Below are 23,787 nucleotides of genomic sequence, written 5' to 3'. Positions count from 1 at the left end.
TTCCTTTTTTATCTTACTTTGTAAAGTAAGATCACCCAACCAAAAGTCCACCAAGCCATCACTGGCCACAAGCCTCTTCAGGAACAAATGATTTTCTCTCATGGCGAGGGATTTTATTTTTTTCTTGCCTCCTTCCCCCTGTTACTTACATGCTCGCATGTGTACTTATATGCACATGCAGAAAATCCATTTAAATACAGCTAGCAAGGTCTGTAGGGGCACAGTGAATCCAGTGATGCTTTGGTACAATGAACATGTTTGCAGAAGGAATTATCTCAATACAAAAAGTGATGAAAGACAGCTTTCCTAGCTTTTTCCTTTCTCTGTAGATACATTTCAACTTAGCAAGAGACAGAAGATTATTTACTCGGTCAGTTACCTATAACTTAGTTATTCAGATCTGCAAAAAGTCTTGGAAAAACATTTAGGTGCCTTTCTCCATTCATAGCATAAGGTTTGCTTGCTTTAGTTACATCCACACTCCAATATGTGCCATCCTTTTGTGCATTATGATGCTTCGTGTTCATTGTTTCCAGAAACAGACTATTTCCAAAAAGGCTTTCTCACACAGAACAGTAAGTAAATAAATAAATAAAAAGAGAGAAAAACATAAAAAGAAAACATATGAGAACAGTTTGGATCATAAGAAATTAATTTGTCATCAGAATTAGAAACCATTGCTTGAGCCATTGATGGAAGTCTCTTATGAAGTGAAAAAAAAATAAATGTTGACAAAAGCTACAAGTTTGCTTTTTTTTTGCTTTTTTTTTTTTCTTTTGGGTACCACATCAGGGTATGCCTTATATATAGCAGGACAAACTCAGATATGAATCTGAAAGTTCTCAGGCAAGTAAATCTATCAACTACAATAGCAATTCATATCTCTTGATTTGGGCTGAACTCCTATTTTCTTTAAAGAGAAATCTTTGAAACAAATGTGACCAACTAGTATTCCAATTCTCTTCCAACAAACGAACTAAAACAGTATCCGTAATCTTTAGGTCCATGCTAAAGCAAACCAGCCTTAAACTCTTAACATTAACGTTCTTTTGTTAATGAAAGCACTGGATTAGCAGAATGAGACAGTAGTAACTGGATGTACTACTGATACATCCAGCCAGGGGAAAAAAAGAGGACATAACCTTTTAGATTTCAAGACATGGTGAACATTTAAGATCATTCTCAAAAATTGATATACTTAATTTAGGAAAAATATTTTGCAGCTTAGAATTTTAAAATAATGTCAACTCGTCATTAAGAGAATTAGTTCCATAAGGAGAAAAAAACTCTCATTATTGTCTTCAATAAAAATTTCTCAAGGGTTTTTAGAGACAGATCTTTAGAAACATACTTCTAGTTTTCTGTATAAAATATTTAACACTGAAACTCAATAGAGGTGTTATCTTATGTACATTTATAACTACCCCTAATGTAATAAAATGTAACTGATACATTCTACTTCATGTGACATAATCAATAAATTTCTTGACTTTAGATTCATTTTATTAAACAGTAAAATACTTGCACTTCATGTAATTTCTAAAAATACAACATTATTGGAAACCATTTCAAATCAATACTAATGATTTACCGGTGCTCTTAAGTAACACACTAGGTTAATTCTTAGCTCTTTAAGAGGTCTATAAGATCGACATATATTGAAGATATTATCAAATTTGTACATGCTTTAGATTTCTACAAGAAATCTAACTTAGAACAGGACAACTTTATATATATTTACTGAAAAGCAAGTGTACTGCTAGATGCTTTAGTTAAAAGCTTGTTTTTATTAATTGTTCGTCTAGGACTTTGGCTGCATACATTCCGTTAGTCTACATGGACACCTCAAAAATGTCAGCAACAACTCTAAACTAATGTTTTAAATTGTTAAAACCAGAATTCACTCTCCATTTACTACTAGGTCTCTAAAAAGTGTCTCTATAATAGGATTATTATTTTATATAACATATTAAAGGATTATCTTTATTACAGGATTACCAAAGTTAACTAAACCCAATTGCAAGTACTGCATGACACCAGCCACGTATGAGTAAAACTTGTACTTCCCCAGAAAAGAAAATTCTAGGACGGTGCATTACTATAAACAAGTCTCTCCCCTGTGCTAGAGGTGGTAATAACAGTGGCAATAACTAATGCTGAGTGGGTAGGTAGCAGATGACACATACCACCCTCCTGAAACTGACTGTAGCACCCTTTACATCCAAACCCTTACAGGATACTGACTGCAAACAAGAGAGGGGAACACTCCGTAACTGCTTTACTCATTGCCTGAGTAGAGGTGATTTAATCAGAGGCTGCTAATTAAGCATTTCCTTAATTGGATGGACTATAAATATAATTGACTGCTACCCTCTCAATCCAGTGGAAAAGTCAATACCTGAGTGTACAGGTGTGTGGTGGTTGTCCCCCGCCAGCATCCAAGCACTCACGCAGTCACTCACTCAGGGGAGAAAATAGGAAGAACAAGAGCAAGAAAACTTGTGCGTCAAGATAAGGCAGTTTAATAGATGAAGGAAAGAAGGAAAAAAAAAAAAACAGCAAAGTGAAGGAAATCGCCCACCACGTCTCACATGTAGACTGATGCCCGGCCAGTCTCCAAACAAAGGCCACCTCAGAAGCCAAAACCCCTTTTCCTCCTCCACCCCAGTTTTTATTGCTGAACACGATGTTATACGATATGGCATATCTCTTTGGCCAGCACGGGTCAGCTGTCCAAGCTGTGTCGCCTCCCAATCACCTGCCCATCCTCAGCCTACTCACTGAGGGGGCAAGAGTGGGAAAAAGAGAAAGCCTTGATACTGTTCAGCAACAGCCGCAACAGTGGTGTTATCAAGTCTGTTTCAGCCACAAATCCAAAACACAGCATCATCCAGGCTGCTATGAAGAAAGTTAACTCTGTCCCAGCCAGACCCAGTACAAGGTGGAAACTTTCAGTTGAGAATTGATTTGCCAAGTTCTCCTGAAAGGCAGGCTAATTTTATTCACACATCTAAATTTAATTTAAAGCGTCTAAGTAGAGATATCCCATTTTGAAAACATTAGCCACCGTTCCTTTTAATATGATATACTAAATTCATACAAGAATGAACTGGATTGGCAGTTTACTGCTGCACTTTCTTCATTAAAAAGCAGACTTCTGAACTTTTCCTGTCAAAGACATAAAGATGTGTTTTCCCAAGAGAAGAGCACTAGCAGGGCAGAATATTGGCAAGGTGTTGAAGGTGGATCGGAAGGTCTGATCCACAAGCCCCTGGATCCAGGAACCACTTGTGTGGATCTAAATTTACATGCAGGATTTTCTCCTCTGACAGGTAGCTGGCAAACCGCATGATTTATGAGACACTGCCCAATATCACATACAGAGCTTTCTTATTGCAGGTGTCACGACTCCAACTCTTGCCAACAATGTAAATTATGGTAGCCTGATTGTTTTTTGGAATCAGAACCAGCTTTTGAGAAAACAGCTTTCTAGAAGCTCTGAATCCCAGATTTTCCTTCTTCAAGGAAAGCATATTTCTCATTACTCTTCTTCTAGAATGGGAGCGGGAAATCCACAGTCCAGGTTCAGGTGTGATCTTCAAGAACATTGTTCTTTGCCTGGAACAGTGTTACTTTTTTTAAACAGTTGTTTCCACCTTTCTTGCTAGACAGCACAGAGCTGAGTGTAAAAGTGTAGCCAAGAGTTCTTAAAGACCTTTGACAGCAGAGAACTGATTCAATACTTCACTATCCTCTTAGACATTTTTCCCTAAACTAGGATATCTAAGCATCAGAAAGAGCATAAAAGCTGAAGAGTTCTGTACCTATAGCCTTGTTCAAACTTACTTTTTCTTGCAAATCATCAACAGTGTTTTTGAGTCTATATTTGACCAAAAAATTTTGAGGAAATATATGCGATCTACTGAAAAATAAAATAAAAGTATATATGTAATTTGAATACCAGCAAAAAATTTCCAGTTCCTAGGGGTTGGAAAAAACCAACTTATTTTCATCTTCTGTCAAATTTTTTAACAAATATTCATCCACAGAGATGAAAGCATACAGCTCTCTATCCTGTATAATTGTCTCTCTAAAACGATCAAGCACTTTGTTAAGGCATGCGTCAACACCAGTTTAAAAGCCATACATCTGAATTGGTAGTTCTGCTGCTTTATTGTTATACGAAAGGTATTAATTGGTTGGGATATGCCTGTGTGTAACAATCTTTTATGTTCAGTGCACATAGGCATTAGTGCCTTCCTCTAGAATGGGCTCAACTATTCCCTACAGGCACTATGAACTTTTATTTTACTAGATAAAAGTGCAAGTTGCACCAATCTTTCTTTAATTGGAATGTTCTCTCTCTTTTGCTCGCTGGCAAACATTCAGAGGTACTTTGTACCAGAACAGAGTAGGTTTCTGAAATAGCTCATCTTGCTACTGCTGCTTTTAAAAAGAATCACTTTGAACATTCTCAGAATGCTGTTGGTTCTGCACTTACTCAAACTTCAATGATTTACACTCTGATATCTTTAGTAATCCCAGCAAAACCACGTACACTACCTTCTGAATAAGAAGGAAAAAACTTCTAATCCATGATAATAGGGATTAGTTACCATTTGCTTCTTTTAATATACATTTGTCACCAACTCTTCTGCATCTTACCCTCTTCAAAAGAATTTTCTTCTTCCATGGCAGCAAGTTAAACAACCATATTAACATGAAAGCTGGATATATCAGAACCATAGACTCAACTGTCAAATCTGTTTCTAATAAACTTCACTAGAAGTTCTTTTGGCACATTCAACATCAAGGATTTGTTGGTGCTTTCAAAGCATTTCAAGTTTTAACAGAAACCAAAATAGGGATCGGGTTCTGGCTGACCCAATGCATTGTGTCTGTCTCTGAAGCACAAGGCTACAAGATCATGTCTTGAGAACTGAACTACATTCTCACTGGCATGAGCAGAACCACCACTGAAGTCACCATCAACTTCAACTCTGGTGTGGCAAGGCAGAGCAAATCAGCGGATGCAACCAGAGATTTCCAAACGGAAAATTTCAACAGCATTCTGTGGAAGAAATGAGAGGAGAAACTTTGTCTCTGAGTTGATTTCCAAAGCTTTTCAGGTGATGAATCAATGTTGCAAGATGCCAAGTCAACAGACATGACATAATGTAACTGTTTCCTTTAAGAGTTTCAAAACAGATTCATTGGCTGTGAATGAGCAGTTCCCAGAGCAAAGGAATGTTTGCTTAAAGATCCTGCTTTCCAGGCCTGTTTAGACAATTTCTTGCTGAATGTGTAGGATGTGATGAGGGGAGCAAAGAGAACTTACATCAGGATCACCTAGATGGTAGCAGCATTCCAGTTTGTTTTGCTGCTCCTTATATCCCATTCCATCTTTATCTAAGGCTGTTCTCCAGCTTTCTCACTGGAAGGGCTTTTGGGGAGTTTATCCCCTCAATTGGTTCCCATGGAGAAGATTATTCCATGCAAATAAAATGTATGGAAAGACTACGCAAGCCAGTGGGTGCTGCAACATCAATATATGCACTGGCTTGGAAAAATCTTTTTTATTAGTCTTTTTCTTTGTCTGAAAAACTTATCTGTTGCAGTTGTGCTAAATATACCATTGGATGTCATCCAGAGCACGACCAGAGATAAGAGAGAAAAAATTAAATTGCAAGCCTTTGGGACTTGATGACTGAACTTGTGACCACATCTGGATCACTGGAAGCTCTCACTAAAACAAAAGATTAATGATGAAAAGATATAATACAGAGGACCTCATGTTTTACAAATACTAAGGAAAATTCTGGACCCTATGTCATTCCCCAGACACCTGGTGATGTATAAGGTTTGGAAAAGTGAAATTTGGATGGGAAAGAACTATCCAGTTGCACTTTTGTAGCAGCTCCATGCTATCCCTTCAAAAATCCTCATGAGATGGCACTCATAGGTGAAAACATACGATCATTAACAAAGAAGTCTTCAGGGTTGTTTGTGCCACGGGCTTTTTCAGTTCCTGCAGAAGCCCCACATTTTGGCAACATGAAAGAAGCATAAAGCCACATTTCTAGTCCTGCCTCTGATTTGCAATTTCTATACCACATCTCTCAAGCAGTCTGGTATATTGCGCTGAGGAAGCAGAGTCAACCATGTATTTGGGATGTCAGAATGATTAGATTTAAGGATAAACTCAAGGGAAGAGCCAGAAACATGGAAATTCCACAGCGTTTAGGGTCAGCGACCTAGGTTGTTTGGAAATACTCCACTGCATTCCACTTAAGTGATTGGTTCTAAAGGGAGTTTGGAATAAACAGTAATTATAGTGGTTTGTAATAATCTTCTTTTAATGCTGTGTGATAGCAACAGCCTAGAGATCAACAAAAAGGACTTGACAATTTATGTACATATGCCTTTGTACACTCATCATTCACAGCTGCCAAGAAAACCGCAAACAAGACTTCAAATTGGTATACTCTTCTGAATAGCTCAGTTTCTGGTAAATTCTTGTTCGGTTTCAGTTTGTAAGTAAGAAATACTGTCTGTGTTAATAGTAACTGAAGATTTTCTTAAATCAAAGTTACTGGAGAAAGTTCTGGGAGCAGAAAAGTCGGAAGTTTAATGAAGTCTTTCTGTGAGCCCGTTACATCTCTCTTCCTGTTTTGCGTCTAGGAATCTTGTCTTCCTGGAATTACATTCATTGATATTGGAGGAGGAGGTATCAGGAGATTGATATCAGGTATCAATCGTCCAAAGTCAGGATCTTAATTTGATGGCTCTGTACGCTCAAGACAGAGACACCCTTCCTCCAAAGAGCACATATGTTCTATGAACGTGTTATTTGAGTATCATAAATTTGTTTTATAGTTTCCCTACAAAATCATCATATATTTAATGTTAGGATTGCCTTAAAATGGCAAAAAAACTTTCATTTGCTGAAAGGTTCACAAGTGCATATTGGGAAGGCTGGCAAAGTGACTTAGTGATGGACATATTACATCTGGTTGGCTTTGACTCCATCTCATCAAGGAATTTAATTTCTCAATACATAATCACCATGTAGCATCTGGTGTTCCCAAGTCCATGCACTCTGTTTTATCTATCATTTGGCATATACTTCATTTAGCTAACCTGTCAGTCAGAAATGGACAATTCATTCACTGGAATTATGGATTGTGAAACCAGTTTTATTCATTTCATTGACAAAGATAAAAACTGACCCTCCTATGGACTAGGGTGACATTTCTTTCACAGGCATAAACTCTCTTGAAGAAATGAGTAAGACTTCGTTACTATGTCATGGTCGATATTTCTCTTTCTTATCAATACAATTTTGACATTTTATTTTTCATTATTACACTGTTTTCTTCATAAGATCTTTTCCTTAAATATATGGGAGAAAAATAAAGCTTTCCCATGCTGCTCTTCAGGCAATGAAGAACAAAGACACAAAGCTCCAGCACTGTGAACAATGTGACTGCATGGAAATATTATAAATACCTCACATCTAAGAAGAAAACTGAATGCACATCTGTAAACATATGTAAATTCTCACACTCACTAACACATGTAAGTGTATGACTTAAAAACTGAAAAAAATGGTGCTTGAAAATCCACTGCTATCACATTTCAATGAAACTTATTTTGAAGCTTAAACCACAGCAGTTCCAATCCATTTTCAGACTGGGACTTAGGAGTGGTAAAGCAGTCATCTTTGGAGGCAAGACAGATACAAACTGCTCATAGACCCAGGTGAAAATTTAGACATCAAGAAGGGCTAAAAGTTCTGTGCTGAAACAATGATTAGAAAGACTTAGGATGAAAGTGAAAAAAATAAAAACAGCAGTTAACAAGTTAAATTTGTGTAAAAAAAACAGATAATATGAGAAAATTTATAAAAACAACTCCTAAATTATCACAAATTCAAAAGTGAAAGATAATAGAAAAAAAAAAAGTTAGAGTGTTTGGGAACCTGTTAATCTATTCTTCCTTCAATGAGTGTATAGCTAATATGCTTCAGTTTTACCTAATCTGACAGCATGTTTTTCATTTTGTTTTATATCTGTAACTGGGAATACACTGAAAAAGGCAGATGATCAATGTGAATTGCCTAATTAAGTGAATGCATAATTAATCTAATGAGAATAATCCATTTTTATAATGAAAAAGGAATCATTAAACAATTTAGAGTTATTAGAAACAATGTATTATTCAAAGGAAACTATTTTAAAAGGAGGTCTCAATGGTGATTAACAAAACAGAGTTAATTTGAACATCCTGTTGGGTTCTAGATTTGCCCATTCCAATTAAGCCATTACAAATGTAAGGGAGGAGGAACCTCTGTACACACATGTATCTTGAAACCTCACTCTTCCTTTCTCTCTCTCTCTTTTTTCCCCGCTCCATTTTCGTTATGTGGGAGAGAGCCCACTATATACACTTTAAGAGGCATGGTAGCAAAACCTATTTTTAGCAAATAAGTAAAATGAAACCTGCTTTAGTGATGTTTGTTTTTTTTTTCTTTTTTTTTAAACAGCAAATTATAAAGGAAATAAGACAGTTTGGGAAGTAAAATGTTTGCACAATTTAAATTTCACTGTAGCTTTATAGGGTTTTTTGTTTGTTTGCTTGTTTGTTTAAGTGAAAGCTAGTACAGAAAGCCTTCAACAACTTCAAACTCCTCAACTACACTGCATCCTACTAGCCATCTCAATGAAAAGATACTGAAGAACTTATTTTTGTTTCTTTTCAAACAGACAAGCACTTATGTAATTCACTGTTTGAAATTCATCTCATCTCTCTGCATTGACAAATTTTATTCAGAATCTTTCTTCAGCTTCTCCTGAGACAGGCTCAGTGCAGACAGAAATGGGAGATCAGTATTTCCTTTGTGAGTGGTCAATACTGTATCCAAAACTAAATATTCTCTCGGCCATAATGTCACTGATCTGCCCTGGCTGAACATTTCTATGTTTGGCCCACTTGTTAACAAATCTGACTTACTGACTCTTCAGAAGCCAACATGTTCTTAAAATATTTATATGAAAATTCCTTTGGAATTGGTTAGTTCATAAGTATCTCTCTGTGGTTTCTCAGATTGATACTTGGATTCGTCCCATCTGACCATAAGCATTTAATCAAGGCACGTAGGTTAGAAAGTGTCCCCTCTATGGTCAGTGGAGACCATTTCAATTATGTCATCCATTTGTTGATGACAGAAGCCACTGAAGTCCTGCAGGATCCAAAATGGCATACTTGAGTTAATCGTTCAAAGTAAAGTGGATGCATGACAGCCAATATCCTAAGTAGATGTGGGTAGAATATTTTGAAGAAAACTTTCCCAGAGAAAACAAAGATGGAAATTCAAAAACAAATAAGCTTTTATTAAGTTCAGCTCAGTTTAGTCAAAACTGTTCACTTTAAATCTTCTTTAAAAAATGTGTATTAAAAATATCCAATTAAAAGCCTCAAATTTTATAGGAGCATTCAAATCTAGTATCTGAAATAATCCGCCCCAGTGTTTTAGTTTAAAAACATGTAGGTTGTGCCACAAATAAGATTTTCATTGCCAGAGAATTAAAAAAAAATTGTACTTCTTCACAAAAAAATGGTTCTTCTGCACTCTTTCCTCTGCCATTTTTTCTTTTTCCTGATTCATATGTATTTTCTTTCTTTCATCCGTTAGGTGTTTTTGGTAGTGTACCATGTATCTGAGTAGCGTGTATCAGATCATCCATCAAGACCACATATTTGTACGACAACAGTTCTGCACAAAGTTCAGATGTTCAGATAACTGGCACATGAGAAAGGAAAAGGGGAAAAGAAGGAGAAAAGGGGAAAAGAAGGAGAAAAGGGGAAAAGAAGGAGAAAAGGGGAAAAGAAGGAGAAAAGGGGAAAAGAAGGAGAAAAGGGGAAAAGAAGGAGAAAAGGGAAAAAGAAGGAGAAAAGGGAAAAAGAAGGAGAAAATGTGGACAGGTGTGCAGCCTGCATTTCAGCCTGAGAGAGGACCGCCACACTCTCTGGTCACTAGAGCAAAAGCCACTTCCCATTATGTCCAATGAAGTGGCATCATGTTTGCACTGTGCAGGAATTTATCTCTCTTCAGCTTTTCCACTAGTTCTCCCTTCAGACATCTCCAAGCGTAATGAGTTTGAGAAACACTGCTTTAAACCTAAATCCACTGAACTCCAAAGCCAGCAAATTACATATACAAAACTAATCGCAACACTAGCTCGATCAGAGAAATGTGCTGTGGTGGTGTTATCCCAAGAAGCAACCGTGAAACTGTTTGCCTCTCTCCAAACTTTCATGTGATCAAATAAGTTGACTCCTGCACCAAATCACATCTTGTAAGAATAGCTTTGGCTTAAGGCCTGAATTAAAGCACATTATAATACAAATGTAAGCCTCTTAAAAGATACAGAATATTGACAATTTTTCCTGATAGCTCCAAAAAAAGTCTAAAAGGTTAGAAGTCAAAAAGTACATCTACACATCCTGGGAGCACAAATTATAAGTGTGTGCATGCACGTGCACTTGGAAGAAAATCTTCAGTCCATTTATTCCTGCTGCTCCATCAACACACTGTTGTGTCCCAACTGACCACTCTTTTCATTTGGCTGTTCCATGAGGTATGTGCTTTTTTAGGGCTGATGCCAAATATCTTATTCTCTGTTCCAACATCTTCATGCTGAGAAAAAAAGTAATCCCTAAGATTTACATGCAAAATATGGATGTATTTCCCCATAGTTTAACACTTGGCATATAGGATATGGACTGTACCTGTGACAAGGTGCTAAAACAAATTAATGAGATGTAGAGATAAAGCATAAAGTGTTCACTAGGGATTCCTGCGTGATATTTGGAGTGTCCCTGGTAACATACACTACACATTCCTGATCAATACAAGAAATAGGTGGAAGGGAAAAGGGAAAGAAAAGGGAAAAGAAAAGAAAGGGAAAAGGGAAAGAAAGAAAAGCAAGGATAATTTATTTCAAATTTTACAAAGTCCTGTGCTCAAAGTGACAAGGTTTTGAGATCACCTGTAGTACACAGACACATAAGTCAAGCAGAAGTAAACCATATCTTTCTCATAGCTACTTTGATATAAACATGGAGTAACATCACTGAATTTGGTGAGGTGATCAGAAGTTATACAATCAAAAGAAAAGGTTTCACCTGCATTCAGTAGAGTGCTCTGTGTATAATACTCCATGACAGAGACCTAGTGACTGGTATAGAGAACCTTTCTGTGTCTACAGCCCTTCAGCAGCACATTTTACTACGATAGTATTCCAAACACTGACTAAATTTTGCCTTTCACTCCTAATCTGCAGAGCAGAATCTCACTTATGTTGCAATAATGACCTCTGCACAAGGACGCAGAAACCACTTTTTGTACCTGTGACACAATAGAGGAAAAATTTGCTAAAGGTTTTAGGGAATAATCTTAATTAGGAAACACCCAAAAATACACCATTTTAATTTTATAGTCTGGTGATGAAGTAGTCAATACACCAGAAATGAATGATGATTTGAATAACCTTGCTTTTAGTTTATAGAGCACTTGAAAATGACACAGAGGGAATATTGCAGGAAAAGACAGGCAAGTTGATGAAGTAATGAGAGAGAAAAAGAAAAAGTCTAGACCTGTAATAAAATATACACAATCATAACTTCAATTGCCAGGATGGATTGTTGAAACCTACCTTTGAATTTGTATGCAAATAGATTTCCTAATAACTAAGGATAGATTTCTTAATAACAAAGGCTGGAAGGGGCTTGAGTAGAATTTCAAGAAACAATCATCTGCTGCAACTTTACCTCATTATCTTGAGATATCAATTATACTTATATCCAATTGAAATAATGGAGCTTATGTGCACAAATACCCCTATCAGATTTACCTGTACAGGCATAAATAGAAGACAAGGTCACTAACTGCAATGATCCATAATGCAAAATAATGCAGCACTGGGCTACATTCATTTAAATAACATGACATGTTCTAAGTAACAACGTATGCATCGATTCTGTAAGCCTAACATACAGAATTTTACACTGCGTAGAACCAAACAGAAATACAGCATGTGAGCAATTCAGACAAAGGAATTACACAAAGTAAAAACATGGTTATTATGTGAGATTAATTTTCCCTTTTGGCCACTCATTTTCATTTATTTTACATTTAGCAGTTAGAATCAGAAGAGGAAATTAAAACAATATACAAGTATATATATAATATGCCTGTGGTTCCCTACCTTCTTCCTTAACTAAGATGAAATTTATTACTTCTTTCTATATTTTCCAATTGAGACTACATAGCTTGCATTTTTAGATTTGTCTATTATCAGCTTTAAAATACAGTAAGAATTAGTCCATAAAGTTAAATATTTTTGGTTCCTTGGGACTAATCACATCTGGAAATATTTTTTGCACATCTAGCAAAAACAATCCAAAGTTATAAAGATACCTTCAAATTAACTGTGTGCTTTAAGCACATGCATGGCTTAGTATGACAATGGTATAGCCAACTTGTCAAAACCTTTTGTAATACTTATCCATTTCAAGCCATGAAGATGCTAGGAAGGAGGTATATGTAAGGCCCGTAAGTCTTCAACAAAAAGCAGACACTGCGATACATAGAACTCACGCACAGTAAAGTATAACTTGTAGTTGCCCACCCACCGGCAGCCAGCGAAGTTAGGCCAAAACTGTTAATAATAATATTCCAGGCCATGAAACTTCGACATATGGCAATAGTCACCTTTCTTCTTTCCCAGAGAGGCAGCAATACTGAAATTCCCCTCACAGGAGGAAAGCTATGCAAAATATGAAAATCTTCCCTCTGCAGTGATTAACAAATTGAAATGGAGATGAAGTTATACATGGTAGATTAGTTTCTTTCCTTTCAAAGAAAGTATTTTGCCAGTAGCACTTTTCAAATCCTTAATCACTTGGAGAGATTAACAGCAATCCTGGAATACGTGTGGAAACCCTATCTATTTGAAACATACCATAATGCATGTAGCAGTTTCCTTTGGTAGGATCCAGCTGAATAGCCTTCACGAAGTACTTTTCTGCCTCACTCTTGCGTCCCTTAAAAAAAAAAAAAAGAGGGAAAAATTATTTAAGAGTGTGTCACCATGGAGCGATCATGTACAGTTACTATTTCCAAATTCCAGGCACTAGAGAAAAACAACTACTATTATCACTAGACTTAACCTAAGTAAATATGAATGTTTAAGTGTTACAGTAAGTTTTGTGGTCAGCTACTTTATGCTGCAGATCTCCAGACTGAGGAAGAAGTGTGTCCAACATCGTCAATGTCCAAGAAGTGAGGAAGTGGTAGAAATGTACTGCAAAAAATATTGTCAAGGGCTTTGGGTGAACATCAAGCTCCACGCTGCTTTTCTGGACAGGCATCAGGATGAGCGTTATACAGACCCAAGTTAAAATCGTAAAGGAAGGTAGGAGGGAGGTTTAGTCATGCTCTTAAAAAAAAAAGAGGGGGAAGGGGAGGGGAAAAAACATGGTTTGGTTCTATGAAATCATAGAATCATAGAATATCTCAAGTTGGAAAGGACCCATAAGGATCAACCGAGTCCAACTCCCTGCTCCTCACAGGACTACCTAAAATTAAATCATGTGACTAAGAGTGTCGTCCAGATGCTCCTTGAACTCTGACAGGCCTGGTGCCATGACCACATCCCTGGGGAGCCTGTTCCAGTGACCAACCACCCTCTCAGTGAAGAACCTTTTCCTAATGCCCAGTCTGAACTTCCCCTGACGCAGCTTCATTCCATTTCCTCGTGTCCTAAATAACACTATATCCACAGCCAAAAGTAAAGTCACCACAAATAAAGGTATATAAATAGAAAATATTTCTGATTTTAATGTGGGAAGTAAAAAAATAGAAAATATTTCTGATTTCAATGTGGGAAGTAAGATTTCATCAGAAATCAATTCTGTCAACCATAAAACATAACTGAAACAGAAAAGGTAATAGTCAATGGTATGACAAAATGGTCACGGGAAAAAAAAAAAGAACAACTGAACAGAAATGATGGTAAAAAGAACAGACATGTTCTAAACCATAGATTTTCTTATCACTGAAATTATCAAGCCACTGAAGTTGCATTATGGTATACAAGTGCCAGAGCAGATCCATTAGTAGTCATTACACTTTTCATGAAGAAAACAGCGATATTGGATTAGCCTAGTCTGATACTCAAACACAAATCACCATCAACTATTCAATAAGATACCTGTGACCTGTTTATCCCTAGCCCCATGAAATTAGTTGCTGCGGTTTGTGTTATAAAATAGAAGGCCTCCAGAATAAAGAACAGTTAAGCTTAACCACAGTGGAAGTGCATTATGGTCTGCACCTCTCAAGGTTGCCTTGAGTGTTATTTCACAGATATAAGCATATAGGCTTGCTCAAGTTTTGTGGTCTGGAAACAGACATTGCATACATCCTGCACCATCCCACAAGTTAACATAGGAATAATAACGAAGTCTGTTCATGATTACAGCTGCTCCAGATTCTCAGTATTTCCCTCAAGGGCCTTAGAGACAATAAAATAAAGAGAGAGAAAGAAGTTGTGCAGCACACCAAGAACTATATCAAGACCAGGTTCCATCAAAATCAACATAGAGGCCATATTTCCAGGAGATCATCCTGGCAGAGATACAAGCAGGCTTATCATTTACAATATTCCAGTTTCACAAAGTCAAGGTTCATTGGAGGTAAGAGTTTAGCCTTATTATTTAGTAAACTTTCTTTGGTAAAGCCATATACCTTAAAACCATATCCACATGGCACAAGGCTCCTGTCAACCAAATGGTGCAACTACATGATAGACTACACTATCTTATATTGCAGTGCCTCTCATCCCTGTGTTTTTTTTTAAAAAAAAAACAACCCAAAAAAACCCCACAAAACCCGAAACACAAAAAAAAAAAGACATGTAGCCCAGACTGATTTTTCCTCATCTACTAGTGCAGTAAAGATACATCTACAAATTAAATGCAATTTCTTTTTTTTAAATAGCATACAACCATAGTTGAGAACAAAAAGTGAAGAAGAAAATAATCTCAAACTGAAATCACAACATAAATTTGGGTCAGTATAAAATAATTATTCAAATCAAGAAAAATGGGGTGATAGTGGGGGAGGAAGGGTGATAATTACACACTACATTTTGCACATTTAACTCCAAGGTTAGCATTCTTAGTCTGGCAAAAGGTCCCACGACATGTGTAAGTCTAGCCTTGAGGCTTCAAAATGACAGGCACCAAGCATATGTATCACAAATACTGACAGAATTAACATCTACAGATTTTGCATCATTGCTTTTTTTAACAGACTAACATCATTAGTTTTAGCTGGTTGCGTGCTGTCTCTGTCTATTTCTAGAACGTAAAGGGACAGTTCATTGAATACGGTCACAAAATACGTAGCTTCTGCCTACAGAACTGTGACTATAAAGCCACAAACATTTATCAAACATGATTAATTTTCATTTACTGGGATCACTAAAAATACATGACTGCTCTACTCTTTTTGGCACTTTCCAAATGGCATATTGCACTCAAGTTCAGGGCAGTCAGGAGACCTGGAGTACATAATGATGACAGGTGCCAGCATACATAGCATCAAAGGAATGACTGTGCTATTAACAGGCTCAAATACTCATTAAAAGACAAAGGGGAGAAAAATCTTACATTTTATCACCCAAGACATAAAATGATCTGACTACAAACAATCAGCACAGTTACATTTGTTCATGTTGGCCATCATTTACATATAACCACATTTGTCAAAAACTAAAAAAAAGAATGAAAACATTTTCTTGTGGAATGGCATTCTGAGGAACCTTGCATCACACCATCTAAAATGTCCTCTCTGGTGCCATCTGTCTGCTCCTAAAATGTCAATACCTCAGCATACATTTAATATACCTTATTTTTGCGTCAAATTATATAAAATCCAATCACACATATAAAATCCAATCACTTGACAGATCAGGCTATTTCACAATTAAAATTTAGCGTTTATCAACTTTTTTCAACTATCCAACGTACACCTTAACTACCACAACAGAATGTATGCACCGTGTAGTTAGATTAAGATGACAATCCCTGTCATTGTCCGTCCTCACTGTATGTGTTCAGTGTTAAATAAAACACATGGCATAAGAGAATAAAATTCTAACTTTTGAAGAAAATCCAAGTAATTGTTTAAACAGCTGAAAAATACCAGTTTGGTGCAGGAAGGCATTTTGTGTGCATGTTCACTGTTATGTGTACTGACCCATACAAATGCAGGCATTGAGAGCCACTGGAAACCTCCCAATTTCCAGCAGCAGGGTGTGGAGTTGTATATGTGCAACCACATGCTTTGGCAATTTTACAAAGCAAAAAAGTTTACAACTGCATGCTAGCAGACATATAAAGGATAAAAAAGTTATTCATGAGACTTTAATGGAAGGACTTGATGGCTCTAAGGATTAATAATGGGATACAAAATAGCTTTCACCTGTTGGTCACCAGTTCATGTCCAGTCCAGGTCGGTGGCTAATGAAAAGGTGCTATCTGACAGCTACTGGTTTGCTCAAGAGAAATGAGTGGGTGGTCCTAGCCCAAGCCCTAATGGAGATCTTCTGCACAGATGCACTGGCATATTTACGGCTTTTCAGTGCCGAGACCCATGAGACAGAATCATAAAACAATGAATGGCAATCTCATTGCTGGGGTGGAAAAAAACATAATGAAGACACTTCAATAATCAATTTGGAAGACTGTGTTGATATTCTCCTTACTGGACCTGGACCTTACTCTAAAGCCTATAAGGAGGACAAACTTTCAACAGTTTTCCATTAATAAAGAAAACTTCATTTTTTCCCCCCTGTGCCTAAAGATGAATTGCCCATAACTACCACCTTCCAGCAACACTAGCGAATTTAAAAGGAAAACAGTGAATGTAATTGACACGTGGCTCTTATAACCTAGCACGCCAGTTGTCCTGGCTTTCGGAAATACTCCACTCTCCACAAATCATGCAGACTTCAAACCAGAATGGCTTGTTGCTTGCAATTTTGGAAGCCAAACAGTTAAGTGTTTAAATATGAACTCAGGACCTTGATTTTTAAGACCAGTTCTCTGTAGAAGTTGACTGCAAGGGTTTTTTTTGTTTAGTTGGTTGCTTCTTCCCTACCAAGCAGGACAATGGATCTGACCTTGCTAATATGGTCAGACATACTGCTTAACTGGGCTTTCCTACAAAAGACTATTATTATCATCACAACAAACAAAAGAGAGCTAGCTAAGGGCAGTTGAAGCATTAGTAGAAGACCCTGTATTTATCCTTAAAATATTAAAAAACTGAGGACAAACTGCTGGTTTTATATCCACCCCAATTTTTTCCTGACTCTGCTGGCAAACTGTGCCAAATTCATGTTGAGGCAGCTGTTGTACTTCAGGCTGCTGGAGGACCAAGGACCCTGAGATGCTAGTAAAATTGGAAAAGATTAATACAGCTGAGCAGCTCTGAATAACCCTCTTGTGGAAACTGTGATGACACAGTGGCAACCAGTAAGGTGGTTCAACAAATTAGGTGGTCTCTGCAATTTAAACCAACTTTATATTTCATAAATATTCATGATTCTTTAAAGTGTGCAAGGGTTTAATCAGTAAAGCAGAGACTTCACTCTTCAATACAGTTTTACCAGCTTTAACTGGTAATAATGTGATTGCATAAGGAACTCAATTTGTGTCACAAATGCAGTTGACTGTCATTCCCCACATCTGCTCAATTTTTTTTGGCAAGCATTCACATTTTTTAATGAAAGGAATTGAATTATGAAAAGATTTCTTAATGGAAGTTTGATTAAACTGTGGACACTGAATACAGAAAAAATGATTATTTTACATATTTCCTTCTTCCTCTGTAGGACATTTTAAAGTCACAGAGAGACTACACAAGGGTAGTAAAAAGATCTGAACTGAACTTGTGACTTCATTTCACGTTTATTTAAGTTATTGCAGACCGGCATATCTGTTTCATAACCAGTTCCTTTTGCCTTACAAAAGTTGTCACGGGACAGGCATAACACAATTTAAATGGTGTATAACTGAGTAAATTAGTGATAAAGTCTTGAAAAGTTTTTAGTTAGCTGGATTAAAAAACAGGAACTAGAGAGTTGCATCTTACAATGAGGTCACTGACATATGCAAGCTCCCCATCTCTCCTCTAAATATTAAGACTTAAGAAATGACTTTAATATCTAGTATTTAGTAGCTAAATGGTTGGATTCTTCTTTTCCCCTCATTTTGCTATTATTTCTGTAACTCTTCCTTCTTCACTCTGAATTACAACGTGAATATCTTGCATCATAATTTGTATGTGAAATGCTAATCCCACTGAAATACATGGGACTTGCATTATTCACATCGATGGTCCAAAATTTATCAGTCTCTCTAGTTCCTGTGCAGCAAGGAGATAAATCCTGCCTTTTCATCTCATCTTTATCATAATAAAATAAAAAAAAACCCTGAACATAGCAGAGAAGCAATGACTTCTAAAGGTTAACATCTGGCCCAGAAAAACACACACACGAGGCAAGATTTGTAATGAGAAGCGATTTGTAGTGAGAAGCACCATATATTTCATTAGAAAAAGACATAGTTGTGGGGGGAGGAGTTTACAGTCATGCAAAGCCCTTCTTTGCCCAACTAATATCAGTGGGCTTGTAAAAGATGCTATCTTTTCAAACAAAGTTTTCCTCTCTCATATCCTTAGATGATCACAGTGAGAAATAATACAGTTACTAGTACTGATCCTCTCAAGTTTTGGCTCTCTAATGACTTCAAGAACATGAGAGTATTATTCCTCTTTGGTGTAATATATTAATCTCAGTGTATGGGAGCAAGAATTGGATTACTTTGGAGGAAATTAGGGTATAAATCTGTATCTACTAATCCACAATAATTCACCATATACTAATCTTTACCTCATAGTAAATGCGAGGCAACTTTCTCATAGTCCAAGGTGACACATTCACATACCCTTGGCCCTGAGGTCATGATTCTCCTTCACAGTCATTTCACTGGACCAGGGTCCTCACACGCAGGTGAGTCTATGCATACTCCTTATGTAATCCAGTAAATTACTTTTAGGGATAAGCCTTGGTAGGATCAATAAAATGCAACAACTTGTTTTAGTTTAATCCTCTATTTGCACCTTAAGTGGTTCATTTCCATTTAAATATATCACGTTAGTCCTCCTTCAACCACAGGTGGATATTTGTTGACTAAAAATCCATCTACTACCCTGAATGAGATTCTACTGAAGTCGGTGTAATTTTTCTATGAGCCAAGGTTATTTTAGAGAGTAATAACATAAACTGGGTTCTTGAGTCTGCACATACGGGGATAATTAATGGCATGATAACCAGAGAGCTGAGATTTAAGCATTGCCCATTGATTTTGGTGGGAATCCACTGGAGCTTAAGTATTTTTTAATATGACACCACTGCTCATATATAGATTTAAGAATCTAAAGCACAGCTCATAACTTTACTGGCTTGGGGCATGATTCAGAGCCTATTAAGGTGATATTTTCTTCAAGTAAAGCAGTATGTATCTGATTAAGCAATAATATATTAGAGCTATTTGACATCCATTTTCTTGTTTTATGGGTCTCATATCACAAAAAGCATTCTTGTTTTATTAAAGCATTCAAAATGATATAGGAAAGAAATATAAGCCTTTTTTTTTTTGCCTTGAAGTTTTTTTGGTTCTTTTGTTTGTTTTTTTTTTTTTTAAAAATATATACCCATTTTCTAGTCTTTCTTTTCGGGCAACTTAAAGTCTAAAAGGAATTTACCTCATTACGTCACTGTTAAAACCAAGAAAGACTGTGTACAGTCTTAAGTAAACTTTTAAAGAACAGATTTCATTCAACACCTTGTGATTTATTTACTGTCTAGACTCATATTGAAATGTTCACCTCGGCCATTAAGCTTTAGATTATTTTATATCAAGAATATGTAATGAAATGTTAAGTAAATTTCCATGTTAGGCACTTTCTTTTCCATTCAGTCTTAAGCCACATTTTATATTTTCTGATAAAGTAGTGTATTAATGTCTACTCATATTTCACTGGCCAGTCAGTAGAATATAAATTCACTATCTCCACATACAGTTTTCACTAAGTCCTATGAATTTCTTCTAAGTTAAATTTGGCCTATATCATGCATTTTTCTATGATTATTGACAAAATTAGTACACGCAGAGTAATAACAGGTGACTGGCAGCTATATTCAACCATGTAGCGAAACAAGAAGATCTCTTTCTTTCATGAAAGCAGTTCATCCTGTGTTGGTGATGTTTTCTACAACAAGCTTTAAATTTATGTTGAGTAAAGTGGGAAGTTTAGGGCTCCCCTTTTCCTGTCTACAGGAAGTTAGAAACAAGATACAAAGATGAGATCCCTAAAGGAGGTTAGTGAGGGGTTATGTGCCTAAATACCTGCTCCAGAGTAATTTACCAACTAGTTAGATGGATGTTATATTTAAATGAAAATATTCCGTTTTACAATTAATTCTGTTACATTTGGCATGCAGCCAAACATATGTCCTAAGGGGATTGAAAAGTATATCTATGGATGCAATACTTATGGCATGCGGCCAACCTCAGAAGAAATACAAGCTCAATAGATGTCAGCTATTGAAATTTCCGTAGTTCAGAAATCCTGACATTCAGCCTGGAGGTGTTAATGCTCCAGAAACACCAGATAACCAAACCTTAAAAAAGTAGGGCTCGTGGTTCTGAAGTCAATAAACAAGACTTTCCACATTGAAGAGGGAACCCCACCTGTTTCAACCCCTAAAAGCAAATTGCCTGTAAACTGGAAACAAAAAATGAAAACAACTTCTGACATTTTGCAAATTTCAGAACTAAACCCAAACTTCGTGCTTGGATCAGTTTTAACCCTCCAGGAGTTTCAAGTGGCAAGAAAAATCGTAGTGTCTGTGTCAGACTCCATAGACAAACTAAATACAGAACAGAAAAGCAGCAGTGGCTATTGCTTGGCTTAACTTGACTTCTTAGGGAGGGCCTTCTCAAGGATTCAATGTCATTTGTATTTTATTATGATGGGAGTTTAACTGAAATATCCAATTTTCATTAAAAAATTCTTCCTAGAAGCAGTACTAATAGCCAAGGGATTTAGCCTCACAAAATGAAATATCTAACAGCTTTGCTCATCTAATTAAATTGACCCATTCAGAAAATGCCTTTTCATAAAGATTTCTGTATCTGTAGGAATTATTTATCATTCCCAAAATAAGAATTACTAAAAATACGTTTTTGCTTGTTTTAAAGGAATTGATTACTAAAAGAAGAGATAAACTGTTCTAGAAAATCATACCTAAGTTTAACATATAGCATTTCAATTGCTATGTCTGAAAAACAGTCACGATTCTTTCGACATCATGACTGTTCTACCTCATCCCTGCTTTCTTCCAATTTGTGTAAATCTAGAGAGACAGAAAAAAGAATAGCAATCAACCAGTGACATAAAAAATGACAGTATGACAGAGCTGTCCAACAGAAATGCAAATTTCTTTCTGTGCTGGAACATAAGCAGCAAGTAATTACAGAAATAGTAAATGCTGAATTAGTCTATTCATTATTGCACTATGTTTCCCTTTTCCTCTGCTGTCCCATTTCTTTCTGTTCTTACTACCTTCCATTTATTTCTACGTTGTCATTTATTTATATTTATTTTGAGATGACTTTCAAGGACTACATGAATTACTGAATACAGTAGGATATTTGATAATGGCACTCTGAATAATTTCACAACTAAACAAAAATGGCAGGATACCTCTCTGGCCTTCTGTTTGTCAGCAACATAAGCTACAAACAACTGTAGGGAAAAATATGGCCACCCACTGAGGAGGGAGTATTTTGAAATTTAAAAAAAGTATTTAACGTCAGTATTGATACTTGAATGTCACAATCCTGTTTCTTTTATTTTAATCCAAAACACTGCCAGTCTCTATCATGTCTATGTCTGCTTTCTCCCCATGCCCCTTTGGAGAAAACATTTTAAAATAAAATATTTTAGATTTTAGGGAATCTTCTAGGGTGATTATTACTGAATTTAATATGGTTTGGAGCTGTAACACAGAAATTTTACAAGGCAAAGTAAACTTTTCTTACAGTACTTCGGGTGATTTTCCAAGCCAGTAAAAAATAAGAGATTAACAGCACTGTGTGGTGCCATGTAAAATGCAAGAAAACACTGTGCAATTTTTTCCAAAGAAATACAGCAAAGCCTGTAATTCCTAGATGCAACACCCTAAATGTTACAATATGGGGCTGCCCCTAAGTACTTCAGCAATTATAGGCACTACTGCAAGCTATGAGGGGAGGTTTGTGGGCTCAAGTTCACTCAAAACAGATAAAACAAAACTTCAAAACAGATTTATTTATAATTGAAATAAAGCTTCTCAGACTAGCGTGCTACTATAACAACCATCCCCTGCCTGATGGCAGAGAGGCTAGCCGTTAGGAGGGAGGGTTTCTTAGTCTTCTCTTTAAGAAGACTAAAGTGAGAGGAGAAAAAAAATTTACTTAAAAATGATTTTTTTTAGCATAATAGCCAACCCTTTTTCTTGTAGAAGGTCTGCTCATAAAATGGAAAATGAATTACAGCACATGCTCAAGGCCTCACCTGGCACTGTCATTTTTGACAGACTCTTTTTCATCTTAGAACTGGGAGCCTTGCAATTTTAAAGCCTTTTACAAAAATTACGCTTTTCTTTGTGATATAGAAATAAATTACTTAAGCAAGGGATGAGGCTCAGATGCTGTGGTACCAAACTCCTGTGCTACCAAGGGATAGGCTAGGTCAACTAACATGTCACATTGACAAATAAATTTCTCAAGCAATTTATGCAGCTTAACAAGTTGAAGATATGAAAAACACTTGGAAATACATAATGCTAAAGCACTGCAGCCCTAAACAGCTACATGTTGTTTCTGAAAAATGAAAAATTAAAAAAAAAAAAAGAAAAGCACAAACTTAAGCCCCAGACAACTGGCTATTTTCCAATTATTCTACTAGCTAAGCCACTAATCATGCTTTTCAACCGCTAAATTATGCTGTTCTAATATATTTTCAGGAAAATTGTAGCTTAGTGAGCTGTAATTTTTAGATATGAACATATAACATTATCCAATATAGGGGTTATGAAATACTTGTGACTTATGATATTAGGTAAGAAGACGGTAAATTCACTAGCTATTCCTTTGGAGCTCTTAAGTTAGTCTGTTTTTTTCTGCATATACAGCAGCATGCCCAAGTCCTCCTGGCATTTCTTGTATCCTGAAAGAGCTAACAAGCCTCGAGATAAATATTTGCAATAAAATAAAAACAGAGAGAATTGTTTTAGTACTAATAAATAATTTTTTACTCCAAAGGTTTTATTGCATGCAAATTAGAACTATACCACTTATGTATTTCAAGAATCAATGACAAATTAACAGCTATTTTTGGTTTGTTTTTTGTTTGGTTCGTTAGTTTGGTTTGTATCAATGTAAATTACACAACAAGCTGAACAGCATATTCTGAGTTTTACAAATGTATCTTCAAAGTTATTCAGGAAGTAAATTTTACTGAGAATGATTTTGTGCAGAAATGCCATGTTTAGTATTTAGAATTATTATTGATGGGTAAGAGCTTGTCAGCAGGTTTTCAGAAGT

General features: G+C 36.3%; 1 protein-coding gene across 1 annotated transcript in view; it reads right to left on the bottom strand.

Moving 5' to 3' along the window:
* Positions 1–23,787, bottom strand: part of TMTC2 (transmembrane O-mannosyltransferase targeting cadherins 2) — a 267,707-nt gene that overhangs the window by 30,761 nt on the left and 213,159 nt on the right. Inside the window, exon 9 of the mRNA XM_075150599.1 lies at positions 13,026–13,107. Within this exon, the coding sequence (XP_075006700.1) occupies positions 13,026–13,107 (82 nt within the window). The remainder of the gene's footprint in view (positions 1–13,025; positions 13,108–23,787) is intronic.

Source organism: Calonectris borealis, chromosome 1, assembly GCF_964195595.1.
Source record: "Calonectris borealis chromosome 1, bCalBor7.hap1.2, whole genome shotgun sequence".
Lineage (NCBI taxonomy): Eukaryota > Metazoa > Chordata > Aves > Procellariiformes > Procellariidae > Calonectris > Calonectris borealis.
This window is presented reverse-complemented; position numbering and strand designations above follow the sequence as displayed.